Source organism: Delphinapterus leucas, chromosome 14 (assembly GCF_059928025.1).
Source record: "Delphinapterus leucas isolate spDelLeu-1000000601 "Yukka" chromosome 14, BTC_Dleu_Yukka2, whole genome shotgun sequence".
NCBI lineage: Eukaryota > Metazoa > Chordata > Mammalia > Artiodactyla > Monodontidae > Delphinapterus > Delphinapterus leucas.
In genome coordinates, this window is record NC_143142.1 from 65,664,660 (window position 1) to 65,691,178 (window position 26,519).

At 48.1% G+C, this 26,519-nt stretch overlaps 1 protein-coding gene across 1 annotated transcript; it reads left to right on the forward strand.

The window, feature by feature from the left end:
- The first annotated feature begins 289 nt into the window (after window positions 1–289).
- Window positions 290–25,442, forward strand: LIPG (lipase G, endothelial type). Its single transcript, XM_089894261.1, has 12 exons — window positions 290–568; window positions 1,122–1,356; window positions 2,453–2,551; window positions 3,991–4,172; window positions 5,830–6,009; window positions 7,540–7,651; window positions 13,511–13,732; window positions 16,006–16,248; window positions 16,921–17,041; window positions 17,975–18,193; window positions 20,861–20,965; window positions 23,021–25,442. Exons 1-12 carry the CDS (start codon window positions 290–292, stop codon window positions 23,040–23,042), a joined length of 2,019 nt encoding a protein of 672 aa, XP_089750387.1. The 3' UTR covers window positions 23,043–25,442.
- The last annotated feature ends 1,077 nt before the right edge of the window (window positions 25,443–26,519 follow it).

A 26,519-nucleotide genomic window follows, 5' to 3' on the forward strand; every position in this document is an offset into this window, starting at 1 on the left:
ACGAAGGAAAGGCCTTGGAGAAGTTGGGTGGCTTGCCGCGAGTTTTGCAGCTAGTGGCTGAGCGAGGACTCCGAGAGGGGTCTGAGCGATCCTGATGCCCAGGCCACAGCCCGCAGCCCCTCCGCTCTGCCGGGTTATTGTCTGATCACGCCGTCTGCACCTGTCGCGGGCCTCGCTAGGCAGGAGCGCAGGAGGAAAGGGAGAAAAGAAGGACCACAGGGTGACCAGGTGGCTTTCCTCCATCCGTACCCTTGGCCCGGGGCGAGGAGAGATCATTTCGGGCGCGGGGATGGCTTTGCGCCTTGGAGAGGACAACCTTCCTTCTCCAGCGATCGAAAGCGCGGCGGGAACAGGGCTTTGGGGCAAGGACCCTCCTGGGGCTGCAGGGGCGACCGGAGAATCTAGGGTCCGGGAGTGGACACTAGGAAAAAGTGGGGTGGCGAGAGCGCGGCTGCCCGCGAAGCTGACTGGGGAGGAGACAAGGCGGCGCGTGCAGAGTGTCCACGCGGTGGGTGTGCGGCGCTTTCATTCAAACTTTGGGGAGTCTTTGGTTCGAGCGTCAGAGAAGGTGTGACCAATCAGAGTCCGGGGACGGGAATAAATTATGCAAATCACCATCTGGCGATGGGTCAGATGACTCCAATAGTTTAAAAAACTACCTCGCCGGAGAGCTCGCGGTGTGACAGTGGCGAGCCCTGGCTTCCCGGGCGAACGGCACGGGTGAGGGCAGATCTGGTTCTGGTTGGAGCATCTTCGCACTTCCCTCACCACCCCGTGGCTCAGTTTAGCCAAGTTTTCATTTTCCACCTTCTCCACCTGCAGCTGTCTAAGGCCACCACTCTCTCTGGTCGAGAGAAGCCTTCCCACTTCGGGTCTTACGGGCTCGGACTGCTGGAAACATCGAGAGGCGGCTCTTTTTTTTTGTGGTCTTTCTAAAAGTCCCGTTTGGGGGAAGGGGATGTGGCCGGGAAGGATGAGAAACTCCGGTCTTCTGCTCTGCCTCTGGAGCGCTTACTGTTGCTTTGCCGCGGGAGGTCCCGCAACCCTTGGTCCAGAGGGTCGGCAGCAAGGTAACGTGTCCTTGTTTTTATTAACACCCCACAACTTCTTTTCTGTGCCAGTTCCCCTCTGTCTTGCCCACCCTTCTTTCTCGATCCTGCGACATTCTTCTTCCTTACCCCCTGCGCTGTCCATTGGGTCCTCCTAATCAGCCTTGGAGATCACTTGTTCCTCGGCGCTTCCGACGAGGACATCCCCGGCCAGGCGTCCAAGAGGCCGCAGGCTCGCCCGCGCTCGCTCTCGCCCCGCCCCCTTGTCGTTATACGGTTCTCCTCTCGGTGCTGTCCAGTCAGCAGAGTTGGCTGCCAGCAGCTGTTTTACCTTGTCCTCCTCTTTGAACCTGGGGTTTTCGAGGCAAGAAGGTTGTTAGAGCTCTATCACCTGGTGCCCTTCCTTTTAATCTCGGTGTAGGTGTCTTGAAAGTTAAGGTATCAGGGTAGCTGGCTCTGGTTTGAGTAGTGCTTGCCGGGAGTATTAGGTGAGTAATTTGTGCAGAGAAGCTGCTGGGCTTATTCCCTGGGTTGCCGGCCTCCTCTTCCCCAAGTCTTTCCAGCCCTTGCTCTTCCTCTTCTACCTCTCCGTCCTCCTCCTCCTTCCAGCTGCCAGCTTTTCTTCTGAGTTCTGCGTGGCAGTCTTTTCTACTGGAGGGACCTGCCCCGAGGGGCAAGGGTAGGGTCACCCAGCGGGAGTACCAAGTCAATTAGTTAAGCAGAGGAGAGCGGGGAACCTCTGAACCACACACTATTATTTCATTTTCTACTATTCTGCTGAGGTTGGGTCAAATGATGTTGGTCCATGTTGCTTATGTGCATGCAGGAGGTTGATTGGAACGAATGGAAAAAACTTGTTTTATTTAACATGTTCCCAACTCTAGTGCAGTTGAACCAGGGTAGGTCGCATCTCTAGTTCCTCTCCTGTAAAGTGCTAACATTCCTTCCAACTTCTATGTTCTGCGATTCTGAGTATTTGGGGGCCATTTCATTCATTCAAAACAGTATTTATTTGCCAGGCATGCTTCTCGGAGTGAGGGATAGAGCGGTGAACAGAATGGGTGTAAACCCCTACCCCCATGGATCTTACATTTCAGTGGTGGGAAAACAGCTAGTCAACTAATTAAAATATATAAATAGTGCTCAGTGTTATGGAAAAAAAAAAAGCAGAGGAGGAAAGTACAGAGGGCTGGTGGGAGAAGGTGGTGCAGTGTTAGCCTGGGACCAGGCTTCCATCCCTGAGGAGCTAACCCCTGAGCAAGGAGCTGAAGGAGGTAAGAGAATGAGCCTGAGGACATCCGGATGAAGGACGATCATGAAGTTCCAGAGGCTGAAGTGACTCAGGCTGGAAGGTGTAGAAATGAGCTAGAGAACTGTGGTGTCAGAGAGAGCCAGCTGCTAAGGTGAACCTTTTACGTCAGTTTGTGAGTTTATCCACAAGTTGGTGGCAGGAAGCCAGCAGACTCACTTTCCTTTTCTCCTGGACTTCCCACCTGGTCTCTGTGAGTGGCTATCTGGGTGGAAATTGGGAGATATTGAATGAGTTATGTCGGTGGTTCAAATTTCTGTCAGTTGGGGCTTTTGTTCATTACTTTAATGACAAAGTTCTGCTCATGCATATTTAGTCGCATTTTCTGGAACCTTACCCTTTTTACATCTGGTGCATAGCTGTCCTCCCCCTTGTCCGCTTCACCACCAACCTGTCCCCCACTCTGGTCTCTCTTTCCATGACTCCATTTGTTTTTTAACTCTGGGATAAATGAAGCTCCTGGGATGGTCATTTGGTACCTTTTCACTTGATTTCTGGGTGACCGGACAGTTTGATTTTCTAATTTCCTAGCCTGTTATCAAGGGATGGTATCCTGGATGGTTGGAAGAATGCTAGATGAGGCTCATTTAGGACCTTCTGAAATAGTGTGGTGATGACGGTACCTAGTGTTAAAAGGCCATAGGGACCATCAGTGACATGGGCTGTGTTTTGTAGTAGGGCCATCTCCTAGACGGCACTGTGTGTGTGCAGTGGAGCTGAAAAAAGAGGTTTTGCTGCGCTTATGAGCTTCTCCGTGGCTTCAATAACTTATTTAATTTATTCAACAAACTAGAAGACTGTCTGGCACATGTCTGGTACTGCAAGGAGCACTGAGGATGCATGAGATCTTTGGAGCAAGTGTTGAAATCGAGATGAGAGCATTAGGGAGGCCCATTGCATAAGAGGTCAACAGCTCCTTACCTCCAATTCCAAAATCCAAAATCTTTGAAAATTGAAAAATTTGTTTGGTAACTTGTTTGGCAGCAAGAACTGGCCTTACCTGACCTGAACTCTTACTCATTTGGCAGCAAAAACTGACCTGAACCGATAAGAGGCTATTTAGAATCTTTTTTTTTTTTTCCCCTCGAGTGTGAGTAGTTATGTATTTCCCTGCAGAAGTATTACTGGTGCATTTGATGAATGGGAATGTCCCAGACCCTGCTGGGGGTGTTATATAATAATAATATTTTATATATATATATATATATATATATATATATATATATATGCCATAATACCTTTCTAAAATCTGAGAATTTCTGAATTCTGAAACTCAACTGGTCCCAAGCATTTCAGGAAAAGAATTAAGGACCCATACTCTGAAACTAGTAACTTGAGGGAAGGAAAGAGCACTCGTTTGGATGGGGAAGAAGAAAGAAAAGCAAGAGAGACTTATTTCAGATTCACAGTAATTGATCCTAGTGACTCATTAATACTCAAATATTGGTGAGATGTCCCTTTTATAACATCTTCGCAACTCTTCTGGGAGGTGAGGAGGAAACATTCAGCAGATGTAAAAACTGAAACCCAGTGGGGTTAAGTAATTTGCTCAAGAGTGAATTAGAACTAGACCCTAGATCTCTCACCACCCAGGCCTGCTAGTTATACCCTTGCTCTGTTATTTCTCCCCAGATGAGCTCAACAAATCCAGGGTTGTACCGGCTGCTGCCAAACCCCCTGTGAGATTTAACCTCCGCACCTCTGAGGACCCAGAGCATGAAGGATGCTACCTCTCCTTTGACCACAACCAGCCCTTAGAAGACTGTGGCTTCAACATGACAGCCAAAACCTTTTTCATCATTCATGGATGGACGGTGAGCCTCTGGGGGAGGGGGCTCTACAGCTTTCCGGGAGATTTGGTTTCCTTTGTTTTGGTCAATTAGAAAGAATACTGGTGCTTCCAGATTCCACTCTGTCTCCCCCTCTTTTCTTGTGGGCTGCTTGTATTTCAGACAGCTGTGAAGAATGTAATGGGCACTTTGCTAAGGGGGCAATCTGGACTCCAGCAGGGCGGTATTTAACACTGGCACACAGCGGGCTTTCAGAAAGTGGCTCTCCTGAGGGCAGCAGCCCAGCTCCACTGGCTCTTAAGGGGCCCTCTAATTATGCTTAATTACATTGGTCAACCACTGCGTCGCGGGGGCCATCCCTCCGTAAGAGCTGAGCTGAACGGAAGCAACTTGACTGGCTCAGAGAGTCTGTGAGGAGGCAGCTGGCCTGGCTGGCTGGCCCTGGTTGGCATGGTGCCCTCCTGTTTGCATAGAGATGGCTCCGTTTAAAGGCACTGGAGTCTTTATATGACCTAGCTGAGCAATTCACATTGAAAAGCCCATGACGAACTTCAACAAAAAAGGGCTTTAACACTCAGCCTCAGAAGCTTTTGACCAGCGAGGGATTTATTCATTCATCTAATGGCAGTCTGTAGGAAAATGGCACTATTAAGTGAGCAGGTTTCTGCCTGGGCTAATTGGGAGGGGACATTCCTCCTCTTAATGATGAGAAATTCATATCCGTTACATGCTTTCTGGGTCTTTAGGTCTATCACCAACTGTTGGGGTCAGGCCTGGTGGGGGTGGGTGGTATGTAGGCACCTACCTACCTAATGTAATTGAAGGGATGATTAAGGGCCTGCCATCCATCCTCACCCCACAGCCTATGATTAGAATTATGCATTTGAACCTTTATAAGGCCCCCTGTCAAAATGCAAGTACAAACTGCCTGCAACTTACAAATGGGTTGCATTCCAGAAAGTTCTTTTATAATCTGTTTGGAACTTGGAACAGCAGTTTCCCATAGAAGCAAGATTGTAAATGGCATTAGGGTTCCCAGGCCAGGCACAGAAAATTTGTTTATCTAATAATGTACTTGTGGATGGGTTTACAGCTGGACCTAGTCACCATTTACACTTTGTTTCTGTGGGAAAGTGTGTTCTGAGTTCTGATTTGGGATTCCAGGGACAGATCTTCCCTACTCTGGGGTCAAGAAGGATGGCAGAGATGGCTTGTGGGAAGGGGTCATTTGTTAACTCTGCATTTGCCTAAGAGACAGAATCTCCCTGCATCTCTGAGAAAGAAACTAATTCTCCAGGGCAACCCTTCTCAGCTGCCTTTGAATGATGGACCAGGCCACTTACTGGCCTGACTGTGACAGGGACTTGGGTTAACCTCAGGCCAGCATCGCCACCAACTTATATCTCATAGGGGGCCTATCGGTCAGTGGGGCAGCAGCAGAGGACATCTGACATCTTTGATGGGAAAAGCTGGAGATGTCAAGCGCAGTGGAAGACAATCACCCATGTAGCAATCCTGCCTGTGGCTGGCCCGGCTCATGTGCAAGTGCTTGATGCCTGGGTAGCCAATGTGAAGGTTCCGGAAGTGGCTGGGGAGAAGGTCGTGGAACTGAATTCCATATTCATTAGGATTTCTGAAACCCAGAAGAAGAATTCTTTTAAAAGCCCTGTTTTCTCTGCAGATGAGCGGCATGTTTGAAAGCTGGCTGTACAAACTCGTGTCAGCCCTGCAGACAAGAGAGAAAGGAGCCAACATCGTGGTGGTGGACTGGCTTCCGCTGGCTCACCAGCTTTACATAGACGCAGTCAATAATACAAGGGAGGTGGGACACAGCGTCGCCAGGATGCTCAACTGGCTGCAGGTAACGGGACCAAAGGGAGTCATCTCCTTTTACGAGCAGGACCCTGAACCCTTTTAAGAAATATAGGTCAGGGGCTTCCCTGGTGGCACAGTGGTTAAGAATCTGCCTGCCAATTCAGGGGACACAGGTTTGAGCTCTGGTCCGGGAAGATCCCACATGCCATGGAGCAATTAAGCCCGTGGGCCACAACTACTGAAGCCCATGCACCTATAGCCCGTGCTCCACCACAAGAGAAGCCACCGCGATGAGAAGCCCGCACACTGCAACGAAGAGTAGACCCCTCTCGCCGCAACTAGAGAAAGCCCGCACGCGGCAACAAAGACCCAACGAAGCCAAAAATAAATAAAAATAAAATAAATAAATTTATTAAAAAAATTCTAAGACTGTAAAAAAAAAATACAGGTCAGACAGGTCAGTTTTAGTGAACTTCAGGAGTCTGAGAATATCTTTGAGCTTCCAATTTTTTACGGAATTAAGTATTGCTTGAAGCATTTGGAAGCTGGGACTTTTAGAAAGCTTTCTAATTATTGACACATTTCTGGATTTTTCCTTTTACTTTACTTGAGGGAAGAAAATTTGCCTTTTGGTTCATTAATTGCTGATGCCCTCAGAAGCCAGGATCAGCTTGTAATCTTAAATACCTACTGAAGTCTGCTCTGGCCTCTTAAGGGTGGCTGGGCTGAGGGTACGGAGGGCTGGTTCAAACCAATGTAGCTTAGTGCCTTGCATAAAATGTGGAAAACAGATCTTGAGGTCTTAAATTTACTTTTTATAGGTTAATGATTTACCTGAGCTCAGTGGACTTAACGGGAGGCAGGGGTACACTGGCTGGTACACTGGCTAAGTGACCCTATAACCTGGGTAATTACAGCCTGAGCTTCCTTTTAGAAGCCAATGGAATCTGAATAATTTTGGCAGAATTCTGGTCATGAGTCTTGAACAGTCCTCAGTCCTCTACCTGGGTTGTTGTTTTTTTGTTTTTTTTTGCGGTACGCGGACCTCTCACTGGTGTGGCCACTCCCGTTGCGGAGCACAGGCTCCGGATGCGCAGGCTCAGCGGCCATGGCTCACGGGCCCAGCCGCTCCGCGGCATGTGGGATCTTCCCGGACCGGGGCACGAACCCGTGTCCCCTGCATCGGCAGGCGGACTCTCAACCACTGCGCCACCAGGAAAGCCCTACCTGGGTTGTTTTGTCGAGCTTGATTCCTGAGCCATGGGGTCAAATCACCACCTCCTCATCCCCACTGCTGAGTGCCCTGTGAGGGTCTGATGCTTCAACTCTGGGGTCCCAGGCAGGTTTGGGATGAGGAGGTCGGCAGCTCGTGGGCATAAGAGGGTGGGCAGTGGTCACCCTGCTGCAGGTTGTGGCTGGCACTTAGTCTCCAGTGAGCCCGGTGGCTTTGAGCTCCACACTGCCACCCCCCTCCCCCCTCCCGCGTCTCCCCAATGTGATTGACTTGTTGAATTGTTGGTGGCCTTGGGGCTCAGGACCACACTCTTCGTTCACAAACCTCTGTGACTTCCTGCAGGGGAAGGAGGATTTTTCTCTCGGGGATGTTCACTTGATCGGCTACAGCCTTGGAGCTCACGTGGCCGGGTATGCCGGCAACTTCGTGAAAGGCACGGTGGGCAGAATCACGGGTAAGTGTTGCTCCCTTCACTCACGGCTGATCCTGGAGCTCCCTCAGCTGCTCTGCCCACCAGGCTTTCCTGAACCAGAGTGCTCCCTAAGAGGCAGCAGGAGTGAGCTGTAGAGGGTTAGCCTTGGAAGAAACCTGGAGAACATCTAATCCAGGGCTTTTCAAATGTCCAAAAGTCTCAGAGCCCTTTTTCAAATTGAACCTGTGCAGGTCCCCAATGTATGAAACAGATAGAAGGTGTGTTCTGGTCAAAGCTGGGTATTTGCAAGTAGTGTTAACCTTGTTATTTGAGCCTCCCCCTTTTCTGGAGGAATTTCCGGGTCCCAGAGCACCAGGGAGCACAGTTTGAAAACCAGGTCTAGTGCAACAGGTGAGGAAGCACCCAGGGGCAAAGAGCTAAGACTCAGGGGCAGACCTGGGGTGGAGCCCAGGCCTGCAAGCCTCTGGTGCTCACTTCTAGTCTCTGCCCATGGTAATGCCAGGACCTCAAGGGAAAGGAATGAGAGATGGGCTGTGGTTTGAATTCTGCCTCTGGTTTCTATTTCATCCACTAATAACCTCTTTCCCATGTTTAGTTGGCATATTTATTAGTGATAATTATCTGTTTAGAATGAGTGTTTAAGTGTTGTCATTAAAGAGACCTTTCTGTCTGATATTGGTACCCAGGTAGTCGATAGAAATTTGAATTTTCCATGTTAGTGAGCTTTTTTTTTTTTTTTTTTAAGTGAAAGCAAGTTTATTTGGAGAGATATACATTCCATAGGCAGAATCGGTGACCTTTTTTTAAAAAATTTTATTGAAGTGTAGTTGATTTACAGTGTTGTGTTAATTTCTGCTATACAGCAAAGTGATTCAGTTATACATATATATATTCTTTTCATATTCTTTTCCATTGTGGTTTATCACGGGACATTGAATACAGTTCCCTGTGCTATACAATAGGACCTTGTTGTTTATCCATCCTATATATAATAGTTTGCAATTGCTAATCCCAAATTCCCAATCCTTCCCTCGCCCCCTTCCCCTTGGCAAATAATTGGTGACCTTTTGATATGAGAGTTTGATTTAAATCATTGAATGATAGTGAAAAGTGGAAAGGATTCTCTTCCCCATTTGGGGGCCCTCTCAAAAAACATACTCTCCTCTAGGAGAAAATTAATGGCAAATTTTTTTTTAAGATTATATATTTATTTTAAAATTAATTAACTAATTAATTTTTGGCTGCCTTGGGTCTTCGTTGCTGCACGCGGGCTTTCTCTAGTTGCGGCGAGTGGGGGCTACTCTTCGTTGCGGTGCACGGGCTTCTCATTGCAGTGGCTTCTCTTGTTGCGGAGCACGGGCTCTAGGTGCGCGGGCTTCAGTAGTTGCAGCATGTGAGCTCAGTAGCTGTGGTGCGTGGGCTTGGTTGCTCTGCGGCATGTGGAATCTCCCCGGACCAGGGCTCAAACCTGAGTTCCCTGCATTGACAGGTGGATTCTTAACCACTGTGCCACCAGGGAAGTCCTTAATGGCAAATTTGTTGCCCTGAATTTTTATCCCCCTGCTAGCATTCTTTTATTTGTTTTCCCTCCCAGCTTCTCCCTCACCTTCAACATACTAAGGGCCTAACCGGCCACCCAGAAGGAAAGAGTTAATCATTTCCTTCCTGGCAATGTTTTTGTTTGAAAACAGGGTTCAGGTAGAAGGGAGTCCTTAGCTAGAGAATGATTTAGTAGAGGTAGAGTTTCTGGTTTCAGCAACAAGCCAGTGGGGCAGATTTAAAAATATATACATTTGTGAGGTTTAGTAGCCCTGCTTAAATCATTGTCCCTGGGCTTAAGTCTAATGAGCACACACACACACTCCTTTAGATCCAACTGTTTGATTCAGCATAGCTTGAGAGCTTTACTTTTGGTTATCAAGATGCAGGGCCTGAACTGTCTAACGGGCAATGTGGCCACACATGACTGCTCATTAACCCATCGCCGGAGCAAAGCCGTTGGGCCTCAAGACCCTCAGGGTTCTATTGGCTGAGCACCTCCTCCTAGCCCCCAGCAAGAGGCAAGATGTTGCAGAGCTCGGCCAGCTGTGCTCAAACTGCAGCACACACAAGGCCCCTGCCAGAGCACCAGGGCCAGTGTCCTTGGCAACAAAGACAAGCTGCAGATCCTCCCTCTTCCTCTTTCTAAATCTGAAATGAGATGGGGCTAGTAGGAGAGTTCCAGTTCTTTCCCCCTGCCTGTCTGGGTGGGAGCAGCTGAGATGCGGGCTTTGCTGGCAGAATGCTAATCAGTGCTCTGGGCTGTCTGCGTGGAGCATTGGGGCCGGCATGTCCTGAGCACAGCCCCTTCTCTGCAGCCTCTCTGTGGAGCAGGGGACCGGGGTGAACATAACAGGAAGGAGTGGCCTCTGTCCAGTTGCCAGGCAGCACCTCAGAGGGTATCTGGCTGACCTGACGCATGCTGCTGTGCATGTCTGAGGGGAGAGGCCTGTGCCCTCTCCTCTCCCCTCAGACTTCCCATGGGTCTGGGAACCAGGTGGTCCTGACTGGTAAGAGGACCAGAGACTGCAGCTCGTGTGGGGCAGAGGCCAGTGACGCCGCTGTACAGAGGCCAGCAGGGGTCCTTAGCCTGGACCTGCAGGAGGTACCTGAACCCCAGTCTTGCTTGGACCAGAGAGCTGTGGACTGAGGTTTGCTAAAGTTTTATCCTCTTAGGCTTCTGAGGGAATTCCGTGACATATTAGGGAAGAGGTCATATATTTCTAATTGACCTTGTGTCTTGTTAGTTACAAATAAATAAGCAAGCAGATCTGTTCATTCATGCAAGAGATGTGAACTAAGTGTCCACCCTGCAGGCTGTGGGCTAGATGCTACCTAATGTCAAGCACTCAATGTGTGACAGGTATTTTATGCCATATGTAAGCCACATAGCGTCCAGGCAAAAGGGTCCTTGGGCTTCATTTTACAGATGGGGAAAATAGGACTCAGTATGTACTTTAATGATATCTCACACCCTGAGTAGCAGAGCTGGGATTCAAACCCGGGCAGGCCATCGGATTCCAGAGCCTGCACCTCACCACTGCACAGTGCTGCCGCTCTCCTGCTGCGAGAGATGCAGTAGCTGTTACAGCGCAGCAGCCTCTGCCCTGCCAGGCCAGAAGGTGGAGGTTTTCCTGTGTGTGTGCGTGTGCACGACAGGGTGTGTGCGTGTGCATGCGTGTGTATATTCCATTTGCTGGACAGAACACTTTGAGGGGAGTCTGACTGAATGGAAGAAGAGGTGGTTCTCCATCATCTCTTTTTTTTTGGAGGGGATGCGTTCGCCCTCCCATTCCTAGTTAAGAAGTAAATTGTGAAACTTTTCCCCAGAGTCGGTGGGCCCTAGCTACGTGTCAGGCGGGGTCAGTCTGGGGAGGTGAAAGCTCTGCCTGCCAGCCGGCCTTTCCAGAAGCCCCGTCAGCCGCCTGCATTCCTCCAGCCCAGCTTGGTTTCCATGGCACTGACTGTCTGGTGGAGACTTTTGTTCACCGATACAAGAGCCCCTCTCTTATTGGCTGCAAAGCAGAATGTTCCTCTTCTTTCTTTTTTTTTTTTTCTCCAGAGGACATGGTGAGAGGCAGGGAGAGGCCACCTGTGTCAGTACTGAGTCCGTTCAGTCCCTAAAAAGAGTCATCGAGGGCTGTTCTGGGAGGCCACTGTTTTTGTGCCATCTTTCTTTTGGGTCCTGGGCTAGAGATGAGCCCCCAGGCAGCCTGGGCTCCCTTTCTGCCTCTGTCATTCATACATTTTTCTCAACTTCAGAGTGTTAATCATTACCAGTTCTCATGAGTAGCGAGTTCCACAGGTTTACTGTCCGCTCTGGACAACAGTTCTACCTTTTGTTTATCCTAAAATGACCCCCCTCAAGCCTCACGATGTGCTCCCTTGGTCCACTGCACTGGGATCTGGGAAACCCTGTTCTATTGCTCACCTGCTGCTTTCACAGCTCTGTTCTTGGTCATACCTCCTCCCTACTTTGGTGTTTCTAGATCCAGGTTTCTCAACTTCAGTAACTATTCATATTTGGGGCCAGATAATGCTTGTGTGGGAGCTGACCTGTGCATTGCACGATGTTTATCAGCATCCCTGGCCTCTACTCCCTAGATGCTAGCAGCTTCTTTTCTCCCTCTTCGCCAATTGTGACAACCAAAAATGCCTCAGAGGTTGCCAAGTGTCCCCTTGGGAGCAAAATCCCTCCTAGTTGAGAACCACTGTTCTAGACTAAACAAACCCCCTTCCTCTGCTGCACATAATCTTTTCTTAACTTTCTCCAGGTCCTCTCTCTGTGTCTGTAGGGCTCTAGGTTGGGACGAATCCAGCTCCCATAATTACTTAAGCTTGGTAATAGTAGCTAGTATTACCTTGACAAGCCCTTACTCCTTAATATTGCACAAGAACTGTATGAATCAAGACATTCAGATTTCATTTTCGAAATGCTTCTGAAGCATGGAGAAGTTTTTCCAAAATCTGGTCCACAGACCACTTATTTTTAGGATCAGCTGGGGAATAAACCTCTATTTCTGGGCTCTACACCAGACCTACCAATCAGAATCTCTTGGGGGTCAGGGAATCTGCATTTTAAGCTTTGCAAATTCTATTTTGAATGGTTTTACACTCATGTGGTTCCCAAACTATTATACAAGATGGTGAAAGTGTCTCTGTCTCTGCCACTATCTTTGCAGTTGCCTACTCTGCCTTCTCCCCCGGCACACATACACACAGGTGACCTGGGGCTTGTGCGTCCTCCCAGAGTTTTTCATAGCTACACGGTGGAATCCAAATTTGTAAGAAGCTCCCCAGAGATATTTGTGCTGTTTCAAATGTGAGAACCAGTGCTCTCTGCAGTGCTGTTTGTTTGATACAGAAAGTTTGCAGACAAAATGTTTTCTCCTTGTGGCTGCAAAAGAGAGGAATTCTGGAGGCTTGAGATATGGCTGCTCGGTGTGCCTGGTGTACCCCCCTCTTGCCATTCCACTCCTGGGCCTGATTCATAACTAAAGGAAGGGGAAGTGTAAGTCCAAATACAAATAGCTCAGTTTGGGGAGACTGAGTCTTCCCTCTTGAAGATGTAGGTAGCTTAGTTATTCTGTCAAAATTCTGCTAAAATTAAGACTGTGGAAGGCTCCCAGTGGCAGAATAAATGGAATGAATGGCTTAGTTTCAGCCAGCCCAAGTTCTTTCTACAACTGCTTCAGTTCTTCTTTTTTTTCTTTTTAATTAATTAATTTATTTATTTTTGGCTGCATTGGGTCTTCGTTGCTGCACGCAGGCATTCTCTAGTTTTGTGAGCGGGGGCTACTCTTCGTTGTGGTGCACAGGCTTCTCATTGCGGTGGCTTCTCTTGGAGCACGGGCTCTAGGCATGCAGGCTTTGGTAGCTGTGGCACACGGGCTCAGTAGTTGTGGCACACGGGCTCAGTAGTTGTGGCACACAGGCTCTAGAGCACAGGCTCAGTAGTTGTGGCTCACGGGCTTTGTTGCTCCATGGCATGTGGGATCTTCTCAGCCCAGGGATCGAACCTGTGTTCCTTGCACTCGCAGGTGGATTCTTAACAACTGTGCCACCAGGAAAGCCTCTAGAACTGCTTCAGTTCTGACAGTGCATGGCCTCAGATCCACGTGTCACTTGAACCCCGTGGCCAATTTACTGAGTCAGCTGAGTTGTCAGGACAGGTGAAGGCTTCAGAAGAAAGCATACGTTCCTCTGCAGCAGGCACCACACCCTTTAGGATTCCCAGGGTGGGGATGTCTTCATTTTACACTTGCCGACTTAGCTATCCGTCAGGACTCTCTGCCTTAGCGCACCTGACACAGCTGGTCTTGGCTCCCCCTTCTGCTGTAGGTTTGGATCCTGCTGGGCCCATGTTTGAAGGGGTTGACATCCACAGGAGGCTGTCCCCTGACGATGCAGACTTCGTGGATGTCCTGCACACCTACACGCGCTCCTTTGGCTTGAGCATCGGGATTCAGAGGCCTGTGGGTCACATTGACATCTACCCCAATGGAGGTGACTTCCAGCCGGGCTGTGGACTCAACGATGTCTTGGGGTCAATTGCATATGGAAGTGAGTTCCTTATTATTATTATTTATTTTGCGGTACACGGGCCTCTCACTGCTGTGGCCTCTCCCGTCGCGGAGCACAGGCTCCGGACGCGCAGGCTCAGCGGCCATGGCTCACGGGCCCAGCCGCTCCGCGGCATGTGGGATCTTCCCAGACCGGGGCACGAACCCGTGTCCCCTGCATCGGCAGACGGACTCTCAACCACTGCGCCACCAGGGAAGCCCCAAGTCCCTTATTTTTTGTTTTGACTCAGTTATAGCATCTCCTCCTAAATCAGCCAGAGCTGTTCGTGCTCCCGACAGCATCCGTTTCATTGTTCCCACTACCCCCCAGTGGCCCTTCAACACTGTTTATTCTACAGTTCATCATCCTGCAAGCCAATTAACAGCCTTCCCGTGGTCTCTGCTTTGCTTTCTTGTGCTTTGAGGTCACAGTTATTATTGATTAATTTCTTTTTATAACAAAAGGAATACACATTTGTTGGGAAAATAAGCAAGCATTATAAAATTGCCTAAAGCAAGAAGTAAAAATACCGGCTCATTTCCCACACCTACTCCTACTTTCACTCTCCAGATGTAGCCAATATGAACATGTTATGTGTATCCTTCCACTCATCGCTTTGCAAATTTATTTGTGTGTGTGTGTGTGTGTGTGTGATATTTTTCAAAATCACATTGAAAAAGCAACTTTGCTTTTTCAGTCCTAATATATATTACGGACATTCTTAGACATCAGAGTACAGATATCTACTTACCTTATTCTTTTAAAAGGCTGTATAATATTCTTTAGCATGGATGTACTATAATTTAATTTTTGGTAACATTTTAAAGAAATAAACTCAAGATTCTTCCTCCATTCACTTATAATCTGTCTTCCTGGATGCCTAAGCCTATTCCCAGCAGTCTTGGGCTGAAGTGAGTTTGCTGCTGAAACTGAGGTGCTTGGTTTCTCATTTGCTCACCGCCTTGCATCCTGGCAGCATTTCTAAGCCTTGGCCCCAGTTGGCTCTCTCCACTGTGATGCTCTGCTCTTGGGATGTCCACTCTGTCACTCAGTCTTAAGTTGCCCTCTCCCAAGGTGATAACATCCAAGGAGCCCCTGCGGGGCTTGGGGGTTCATGCAAGGGGAGTTCAGCCCTGCAGGGGGATCAGATGATGGCATTTCTTAAGGCTGGTGATATTAATGAGGAAGGGGAAGGGGAGCTTTGCCAAATTTTTCTTAAGGTCCAAGGATTTACTGGAACTATTGGCTTTAGCCTCTGGTTACAAGAAATAATGATTACTGTGGGTCACAAAAATACAAATCATACTCCTAACTTTGCAACCAACTGACTCTGTGACCCTGAGCAAATGACTTCATCTCTAAGGGCATTTGGGCCCATAATCTACAACTGAAAGTATTGGACTAGAATGAGGTTGTCAAACATTTTCTTTCCTTTTTCTTTTTAAGTTTTTTTTTTTTATAAACTTATTTATTTTGTTTATTTATTTTCACTGCTCTGGGTCTCCGTTGCTGCTCTTGTGAGCTTTCTCTAGTTGCAGCACGCAGTCTCGGTAGTTGTGGCGCGCTGGCTCTAGAGCGCAGGCTCAGTAGTTGTGGCGCATGGGCTCTGTTGCTCCGTGACATGTGGGATCTTCCCAGACCAGGGATCGAACCTGTGTCCCCTGCATTTGCAGGTGGATTCTCAACCACTGCGCCACCACGGAAGCCCGGCATGACTCTATCGGGACTTAGTGACTGTTACTGCACAACTGGTCTCCTTCACCCTGTTTAGTGCCTGTGCTATGCATTCTCTTGCTCTTTATTGCTTCATGTGTATCAGTGCTGTCTTCCCACCTGGAGGGCAAGCAGTCCGGTGGCAGGACTGGCTTTCAGTTCTAAAGACAGTATATCACTGGGCATGCATTAAGAATGACACAAACGGGCTTCCCTGGTGGCGCAGTGGTTGAGAGTCTGCCTGCCGATGCAGGGGACACGGGTTCGTGCCCCGGTCCGGGAAGATCCCTCATGCTGCGGAGTGGCTGGACCTGTGAGCCACGGCCACTGAGCCTACGCGTCCGGAGCCTGTGCTCCGCAACGGGAGAGGCCACAACAGTGAGAGGCCCGCGTACCGCAAAAAAAAAAAAAAAAAGAAAGAAAAGAATGACACAAACAAGCATACTAACAGCGACATGAAAAGCAGTTATTTCTGATGAAGTGTACAGTACTTACTGATGGAGTGGGCGGATCACCGAGAAGCAGCTCAGCCTGATGGTCTCCATCTCTCTCAACCCCAGCAATTGCAGAGGTGGTGAGATGCGAGCACGAGCGGGCCGTCCACCTCTTCGTCGACTCCCTGGTGAATCAGGACAAGCCGAGCTTCGCGTTCCAGTGCACGGACTCCAACCGCTTCAAAAAGGGGATCTGCCTCAGTTGCCGGAAGAACCGTTGTAATAGCATTGGCTACAATGCCAAGAAAATGAGGAACAAGAGGAACAGCAAAATGTACCTAAAAACCCGGGCAGGCATGCCTTTCAGAGGTAACCTTCATCCAAACCTGCATTGCCTTGCGGAAGGACCTTTTTCCTCCTAAATACCACATTGTAGATGGGCACATTCCTGCAGTTAAATCAAATAACTGCAAATCACATTAAATTGTGTATGCCTAGGAAAGTAAATCTTTAAAAATAAATGATGGGAACTCCTTTTGTGATGTGAATCACCACTCTGTGATCACAATATCGCCATCTTAAATTTCTATCTTGCATTTGGCTTTTCAAAGCTGTTTCATATTTGTGTTCTCATTTGATCATCAGAATAATCTGTGATAGGACTAACAGTGGATCCAAATGATATCTCGCATTTTTATAGCATGTTATAAAACCGTAAGGTTTTGTGGGTATTGTGGGTGGAATTTGAGGCTCAAGAAGTTAATACCTTGGTCCTTAATTCAAGGTCACACAGCTAGAAAGTACCTAGGTCAGCAACCCCCAAAGGTCTCCCAAACCCAAAGTTCAGGGCTCCTTCTTCTATACTGCAGTGACCTTTTACGCCATTGGACAGAATGAGATCAAAGGGAGGCTAGAGGATGGGCTGGACCCAAAGGATGAGAGTCCCTAAAAACTCACTGTGCTGGGTGACTCAGTTTGGGTCAGGGTGACCTAAGATGACAAGCAAGGCTCACAAATGTCTTTGTTCTGCTGTCTCTGCAGTTTACCATTATCAGATGAAAATCCATGTCTTCAGCTACAAGAACATGGGAGAAATTGAGCCCACCTTTTATGTCACCATTTATGGCACCAATGCAGACTCCCAGATTCTGCCTTTGGAAATGTAAGTCACGGGTTTCCTTTGCTGAGTTCAGGACAGAGAACGAATTGGTTTGAAAAGGAGAGAGAGCGCAGGAGCTCTCTGTGTGCCAGGTGAACAAGTGCAAGGGAGCTCGTCTGCGTGCCAGGGAGGAGCTGTGTGGTTCCTCTCCTGCTTCACACTCTCCACCTAGCCCTTGACTCAGAACGTTTCTGGAAGGGCAGCTCCTGGGATGAATCAGCAGCGTGAGAATCTGCTGGATCGGCTGGGCAGAAACTGCTGTTTCATTTCAGAGAACGCCTGATTCCTGAGGCTTTAGGAAATTTGGAACTTGATAAACATCATCCCTGGCATGTTTCTAATTATCTGTGGGAGGGGCACACAGTGATCCGTATACGTTGAGCACTTGTAAGGTGCAAAGCGCCACGCTGAGTAATGCTGGGCTTGCAAAGTAACGTCATCAGAATGCTCGCTCTCAGGGCTGGGGTTCCAGCAGGAGGAACAGGCTTGTACGCACACACTCATGCACACACATGGGGTGAGAAAGGCTCCCCCAAGCGCCACGTGAGAGGGACAGGCAGGAAGGGCTGAGAATTCCCAGGGAGATGGATGCCTGTGGGCTGAGAGGAGGAGGCGCTGTCGAGTGGGGATGTGACTTCTTTGCGCTTTCTCATTTCTGTTCTTTCCTGGTCTTGTCCCCCCAGGAAATAGCATGAATGGGGAGATGCTCAGGAATGGTTTGGGGTGCGGTGGGCAATATTATCTCTCTGCTCATGTGGAGCACAGCTGAGTTTTCATCCCGGTCCTGCTGGTGGGACGTGGAGAACGTAGGGGGGACATCTTGTGCATTTCTCTCCCATCCGAGTGGGGCAGGTGCTGCCACTGCGTCAACCCCCACGGTGCTGCAGTTTTCCAGGTGGCGGGGGGACTGAGACCAGCTTCCCTCTCCCCTTGCAGAGTGGAGCAGATCGGGCTGAATGCCACCAACACCTTTCTGGTCTACACCGAGGAGGACTTGGGAGACCTCCTGAAGATCAGACTCACCTGGGAGAGGACTTCTCAGTCCTGGTACAACCTGTGGAAAGAGCTTCGCAGCTACCTGTCTCAGCCCCGCAGGTCCGAGCAAGAGCTGAATATCAGACGCATCCGCGTCAAGTCCGGGGAGACCCAGAGGAAGTAAGTGCCTCGCGACCCTTTCCCTGTTCTGGGTCCGTGGTCAGCAGAAGGCGTGCGTCTCTGCAGCGTCCTTTCCTTTGCTAAGCGCACAGCTTCCATCTTTCCGTATCCAGAGTACATGGGCAAAACTGCAAACCCTTTGCGAGGAGAACTGAATTCCAGACCAAGGCCTCTGTCAAGTGTTGTGCAGCTTGTACCCTGATCGCAGGCCCTGGGCTGAGAGGGGTGGGCAAGCGGGGGCTGGAATCCAGCCCTTGTTCCATTTGCCAAGCCCTGTGCTGGCCCGGAGGAAGAGGGCTTCTCCTGGACAGGGCTCTTTAGGAGTGCTGCCTTGTTAATTTGTTTGCTCTGGGGTCCGTGCAACCAAAAGCCTTTGCTTGCTCCAGTCCAGAGCAAACCAGACTATCCAGTTTAGGGAGCCTGCATGGATGAGGTCTGTGGGAGTCCTGGCTTCCCTTGCATCCAGTTTTCAGAGCATTATACCTCTCCTTGGGAGGCTCTGACTCAAGGACATGCGTGGGGCGCTAACGTCAAGCAACAGATTCCTCTGTGCCACGCCAGCTAGCAGTTTCCCCACGTCTGTTAACCAAGCGTAACGCAAAAAATCCACCCCTAAATCAGCCGCTAAAACGCGGCTCGACTCTCGGAGCAGCCAGGAAGACCTTTGTCAAGAGAGGAGGGTTTCCTTGGCCAAATCCTTCAGCAGACCTCCGGGACGTCACTGCCAGCCTTGGGATGGTGGGAAGAAGCCTCCACCTTCTTTCTATCTCTTCTGGTATTTTCTCCATTACAGTTCTTCATGCGTCCCGTTTCCATCTACCACCTATGGTGCAGCTTGGCCACGCAGGGGGTGGAGGCTTAGGTTGCTTGTCTGAGTGATTCTGGTCGAAAGACCTGTGCACCGGTGTGTATGTGGCAGGGGTGGGTGCCAGCTGAGGGGAGCTGTTAGTATGAAGGCTGTGATCTAGATAATTGCGTGTCTTTTTCCTTCTGTCGGTGCTTATAAGTGCAGCCTGTACCAGAAAGATGTGTGGTAGCAGAAAGATGATCATTTTTATAAAATATTTCAAATTTAATAAACCACTGAGACTTAATAAATGTAAACCATTTTCATATTGGTTTCAGATACAAGATTTTAAACAGTAAAACATTACAGATAAAGCCGAAGCCCCTTTGGGCCCCTCCCCCGTCCGACTCCTCCCCTTTCAAACCAAATGTACCGATCTTCCAACATTAACTAATGTCAGTGTGTTTTCCTCTTCCTGATTTTTATACTTTCCATACTTCTGTTTGTATCCATAAACAACCTATAGAAATGTTTTGGTTGCTTCTGAAGTTTATGTGAGTGGACATATTCCTTTAAAAGTTGCTTTTCTCCATTTAACATAGCTTATGAGATTTATCCAATGCATACAGATCTGGTCTATTCACATTCAACTCCTGTATGTAAACTGCCATTGCACAAACAATAGTTTCACCATTGTTCTGCTGAATATTTAAGTTGTTGCTACATTTTTGCAGTTACAAATAGTGCTGAGATGAACATCCTGGGACATTTTCCTTGTGTACGTGTGTAAGGGCTTCTTTGGGGCATGTTGAATCACTGGGTTATAGTGTATGTATTCTCCAACTGGACTGGATATTATTAAATCCCTCTCCAAAGTGGTTGGACCAATTTTTAATCTTATCCACAGAGTAAGAGCTTCTTTTTCCCCTCCTCCTCACCTGCCTTTGGTGGACATTCTTGCTATTCCGTTGAGTGTGAATTGATCCCCGACTGTTGTTTTCATTTGTATTTCCTGATTGTGAGCGTTGTGGGTGTTTATGGGCTGTTTGGGCTTCCTGGCGAAGGTTCTGAAAGCTGTTGGGAATGTGGCTTTTGTCCCGCTGGTAAGCATCACGATCAGGTGTACCACATGTCTATTGGTCATGAGGTCATGCTGTCCACACACTACTGAGGCTGGGGCAGCCCACATGGTTGGGCTGTAAGTTACAGTTGAAACGATTATTAGATCACTGATTCTTCCTGTGATCTTGGTTGTCTACTTCTTGAATCTTTGATATTAACTCACAGCTGAGTTCCAGTTACGCTTGTCAATGGGTATTTCTGGACACCATGCTGGAGGGACCTGGAGTTCCTCCGTTCAAGGAGTTTATAGTCCACCAGGGATGCAAGAATCCACAAGCTATTCAAGGCAAGATATAATGTGTTAAAATGAGCTAAAGCTTTCATTATTAACTCCGTGCCATAAGAAGTAATGACAATAACAAAAGCAACATTTATATAAGGATGTGCCTATTTATGAAATTGGAAGGTCAATGGAGGGTTAGATTAATAAGGTCTCGGGCAATCAGGGAGGCTTCAGAGAGGATATGCCTTGGTAGGCAGGCAGGCTTTTGGATAGACAGAAGGAAGAAGGTGGAAGGGGTGTGATTAAAGTCTGCATGAGCTGAATCATGGGAGACACCAAAGTGAGACGCTTTTAGTGTGCTCGTAGCAGCAGTGGGGAGTTCTGAAGGGTCTTGAGTCAGGGGTCACATGATAAAAGCTTCTCTTTTCTCCTTATTCCATCTGCCTCAGGTCCAGAGAGCAGCATGCGGCTGGCGCACAGCCATGTACCTACCCCTAGAGTTTTGGCTACGTCAGTGGTTTCTTTTTCCTCCTAGATTGACTTTTTGTGCAGAAGATCTTGAGAACACCCGCATATCCCCTGGCCAAGAGCTCTGGTTTCACAAGTGTCGGGATGGCTGGAGAATGAAAAATGAAACCAGGTAAGCAGGACATTCTCAGAGGTTCATGCAATGCATGTTGATGGGTCCCCTAGTGTAGGCTGGACATGTGTCTGGCACTTGGGACACAGAAGTCAACAAAAACAGATAAAAGTCCCTTCCTTGATGAAGATGACCTTCTGCTGGAAGGAGGTAGACAGATCAGTGTGATAGGATGTTGGATGGTGTGAATGTCCCTTTGCCTCTTGCTCTGCTTCATCCTGTAGGTGTCACAGCCATGGTCCTGCTGGAATGAGGTCTTTCAGTGACTAAGTCCCAAGCTTGGTACCCATGTCCTCATCTTAGATGGAGCTTCTCTGTAGTGACTGGGGCTGTGGGAAGTTCCAGGGCTCCCAGCTTCTTTCTGGACACCAGGTTGGAGTGGGGAGTCGGGTGGGAGGTAAGGGATAAGCACAAGGCATAGCCTCCCTTTAAGGTTTTCTGGAACCCAGGTTGGTGTGAGTGGATATTAGTGGGCAACTCTCCCCCTTTTTGAGAAGCAGGAATGCTCATGTGCTCTTGCTTCAGGGTCCTCCTTGCTCCATGCAAGTCTCATGATCTCAGAATTGAGGAAGGATGATCTCGTGGTATGAGGCAGTGGGTGCACCCAAAAGGGGACTCCGTCACACACCCTCTGAGTCTAAATGCCTGCTGAGGAGGAGGGAGATGGCCCCCACCAGCCCCTACCCCTGGGTCCGTCAGAGGTACTAGATGATAATGCTGCTGCCTTACACCGAGCACGTAGTGTGTGCCCACCCTGTGTCAGTGCCTTCCGTACATCATCTCATTTACTTCGATCATCAAGCTCATGATGCTGGTGTCGTAACCCTGTGAACAGTTGGGGAACCTGAGACTCAGGGAGGTTTGGTCACTCTTTCCAGGTCCCCCACTTGGTGATGGCAGAGTAAGGATTTGAAGCAGGTTGGTTTACTCTAAAACCTGTGCTCTTTCTCGCGCATGGAGGTGCCACTTGCTCAGATAAGTCACCTCTCCTCAATCTGGGTATCAGCTATCAAGCAGCCGCGCCCGTGCTGGGATCCCCTGTGATTAACTGTCTGCCATCCTGGAGGGCCGGGCTACATCCTGGCTGCTCTGTCTCCTGTTCAGGAGCATCAACGTGACCACAAGCTCGGTGATCACAGGACTTGTGGGATTCTGAAAACTGCCCATCTAATTAAGTGACTCAGTCTAGTCTGGATATGATTTTCTGCTATAGTAATAATTTTAATTCTTTATGTTTGTATTCAAATTTATACCTTTCCAAGTGCTTCCACATGTATTAACTTCATTGATCCTCAGAACAGCCATGTAAATTGGACACACCCAGGAAGGATTGCTCTTCTTCTTCTTCTTCTTATATACTTCTTTTCCACTCCAGAACTTCATAACAGTTGAGAACGTTATACCTCGCCTCAGAATACCTCTTTGAGAAAACAGGTCCTTTCCTTTGCCTTCAAAGGAACAGAAAACAATAGGAGCCCGAGTAATAAATTAACACCAGGAAGTGGTGAATCCCTGGACATATATTACACTGTCAGTACTCTCTCTCCTGCCATGGAGACCGTTCACCTCTTCACAGAGAAGGAGACTGAGGTTCCAAGAGGCTCAGTAGTGCGTTAGTGTAGCTGAGACTAGATTCAAGATGTCTTGACTTTGCCTTGCCCCCTTCCTGCCATACTGCCGGCTCTCTTGTGTTTCTAGATCAAAGCAAAGGAGCACTTTATAGTTCTCCCCGAAGTTGTGTTTGTGTGTGTGTGTGTGCTTGTGTGCACATGTGCGTGCTGTGGGTGAGTTTTCTGCTAAATATGCAGATGTCAACACTGAGGTGTATGGAACTAGGAACCCGGAGCAGGCTCCGGTGTGGTGTTTCTCAAAGTGAATCTGTGGCTTGTTGGGGGAGGGGGAGGAGGGAGCATTCAGGACTTTCTCCATTTGTTCTGAAAGGGAAGCAAATAAAAGAGGCTGATAGGTATGGAAGAAAGCTTGGTCTTGTGGTAAACAGAGTTGCATGTTTGCAAAGCCAGCTAATGAACACCACTCCCACGTGTTTCCTTTCAGTCCAACCCCGGAGCATCCTTGAAGATGCCCGCAAGGCCCCCCACTCCCTGATTTCCAAGCACATGGAGGAATGTTACTGCTGAGGACCCACCTGATGGAAAGACCCTTCTTGGCCTTGACCCTGGAGCAACGGGAGGAGCCCACTTGCTGGGCCCAGCACCGTGCCTCCCATGACGGCTGGGACTTTTCTCCAGAGGAGACCACATCCTGCTGTTCCTGCTGTGCCCGCTGCTGCTCTACGATAGCTCTAACTCCAGATCTGTGTGCAAATGGCCAATGCCCTGGCCTCTATGCATACCAGGCTGGCTTCTCAGGACTGGATGAGCCTGTGCTTCACCCAACAAGGAACACAGGCTCCGAGTGACTCTGCGTGGAAGGCTGTCATCTGCCTGACCTGACTTGAGTCATAGTGAGGGGTCTTGCTGCTGGGAGCTGACTCGTGTCAGGATGGCAGGCCTGGGACTTTGTTCGCCGGGGGAGGGAGAGTAGATCTGGGGAGGTGTGGCGGCCCTCGCCCTTGGGGTTCGATGGGTAACTGGTGACGTGGACTGGTTACATTTTATTCAGTCCTGCTCCCCAGCTCCTTCTCCAATGCACACATCATTGGCTTTCTTCTTTTTCCATTGCTCTTTTTTTTTTTTTTAAGAAGATGTTGGGGGTAGGAGTTTATTAATTTTTATTTATTTATTTTGGCTGTGTTGGTCTTCGTTTCTGTGTGAGGGCTTTCTCTAGTTGTGGCAAGCGGGGGCCACTCTTCATCACGGTGCGCGGGCCTCTCACTATGGCGGCCTCTCTTGTTGCGGAGCACAGGCTCCAGACGCGCAGGCTTAGTAGTCATGGCTCATGGGCCTAGTTGCTCCACGGCATGTGGGATCCTCCCAGACCAGGGCTCGAACCCGTGTCCCCTGCATTAGCAGGCAGATTCTCAACCACTGCGCCACCAGGGAAGCCCCTCCATTGCTCATTTTTTGATTGGACAAATGTTTATTAAGCACTGAAACTTAATTAGCACATGGCAGTAGACACCTTAGTAAATCTTTGCAGACCATCTTCTCATTTGAAACCTAATGGGGTTGGGATGTCTAGGCTCCCTTCCCGTTTAGATGATCCATGGATATGCACGTGATGAAAGGCATGAGGGGCACTGGGAGGGCTACAGGATGTGAGAGTTGGGGACCCTGAGGCTTTAAGTGATTTCTACCTATTTCCTCTTAGTTAAAGTGCATTTCCCTTAAGAGTGACATCTTTGATCACCAGCAGAGTGGCAAGCGGAGTGTCATACACGTTAGGGACAGAATGGTGCCAATCGCTGAATATGATTGGCAAAATCTCTTCTGTGTAGGAAGCTGGAGGCTATTACATATGTTACACATGTCTGTTCATACGGAAACCAGCACCTGTCACACACAGCTGGTACCAAGATTGAATTAATGCCATGCTTTTTCCTTCTTGAAATATCTTGTTCCAATATAAGTGCCCTTTCTGTGCTGAACTTCTTCAAAAAGCCCTTAATTCTAGATCTTGGTTTGAATTAATATACATGATATCTGAGGAACCCTTTTATAATTTTCAAAAGATTTGAACATGCATCACTTAATTAGAGACTCACAACAGGAGGTGAGCAGGGCAGTTACTATTATCTCTATTTTACAAAACCGAAGCTTAGTGAGGTTCAGCACGAGCCTAGAATTATATACAAAGTTGGTGGAGGAGCCAGGTGAGGACCTAGACTTCCTGGAGGCAATGCCCATGGTATGCTCATCTCTGCAACTTCACCAGGACTCGTATAGCCATTTCCCACCAATATGCCCCAGATGTAACAAACAAGGAATTTTCTTCAGAGCCATCCATGAAACCCGAAACTCTTTTATTAATATATAACTGGGAGAACAACTGGGCCAAGGGTTGGGATTTTTATGGATAAGATTGATTTGCAAGGAGATGTGATGTCAGGTAGGAAAGGGGGAGAGCGATTTTCTCTGTGCTTAGGTTTTTAAAGGACATTGTTTTAGTCTCTATTGTGCCAAGGTTGTGTCATTGTTCTGTGCCAAACCTCTGAAGACATAACCAGTTAAATACCTTAATTCAAGGTATTTTCTCAATCCAATTGTGTGCCTTTTCTGTGGCTTCTGTGATTGCATTCTAGCCAAAGTAGAGCTTGTATTATTGACTGTGCATCCTGGTTACTTCTACTTTTGTAATGGAAGCCTTGGGAATCGAATCCTCAGTGGGTCCTGTATTTATACATTTGGCTTGAAGCCTTATTTGTATATAATGATGCTTTTTTAAATGCTTAGAATACTATTTATTTCTCAAGTGTATATAATGTATAAAAATAAATATATGGTTAGTTTTTACTTTATGATTAACCGATTTCAAGATTTAAAATTTTAATAGTAAAATAATAAAAATCTACAAAATTCTTCATGGTCTAGCAACTCATTCTCAAAATTTGAAAGGATTATCCTGCCTAAGCCTAGGTTTTGACAAAAAGTTACTTTAATATAGGATATATTCTCTATTTGATACTAATTGTTGGTAAGAAGCAGACAACAACTCCTTTCACTGAAGAACAAGAGGAGAAATTATTCGAATCGCAGTAGAAAGTCCTGAAGGTGGATGTTTGGGAGGACTGGGGAGGAGGGCTGGGTATTGGGGAACGTTGGTGAGGATATAGGTCTGGTCCCATGGGATCTAGATAACAGTGACTTAAACCAGATAGAAGATGAATTCTCTATTGTGTTAAACTCTCAGCTGGTATTGAGGTTCTGTTCCATAAAGCCAGGCTCTTAGTTTTTGCTCTGTCATTCACAGGATGTTCCCCTCACCCCCGCAGTCCAAAGTGTCCCCCATTAGGTCCACTTCTAGCCCGTGGGAAGGTGGAAATGGGGGGAAATGTTACCTTTTAAGAGCATCAATGAGGAGTTGCCCACATTATATGGCCAGAAATCAGTCGGATGATCACACCAGAAGCTGAAAAATACTGTCTTTCTTCAGGGTGCCCAGGGGCCCAGCTGAAAATGCAATTAAATATTTATTTATTTATTTGGCTGTGTCGGGTCTTAGTTGTGGCATGCGGGCTTTTCCTTGTGGCGCTCGGGCTTCTCTCTAGCTGTGGTGGGTGGGCTTAGTTGCCCCGAGGCACATGGGATCTTAGTTCCCTGATCAGGGACTGAACCCACGTCTCCTGCATTGGAAGGCGGATTCTTAACCACTGGACCACCAGGGAAGTCCCAGGAATTCATTTTTATTCCCTTTAAGTTGTCCTTTAAATCATTCCATCTTGTAGTCAACTTTTAGTAAATTTAAACTGATCTATCACTATGAAGTTTGATGAAGTACATACATTTGACTTTATTTCTAGCCTTAAATGTTAAAACGTTTTAAAATGAGAAGAAAACTCTCTGCAAGGGGCCTTCATGATGGTGGGAAGTGGCTGTTCTTCACTTCCACCCAAGACATTCTGAAATACCAGGCTTAATCATGGACATGGTGGGGG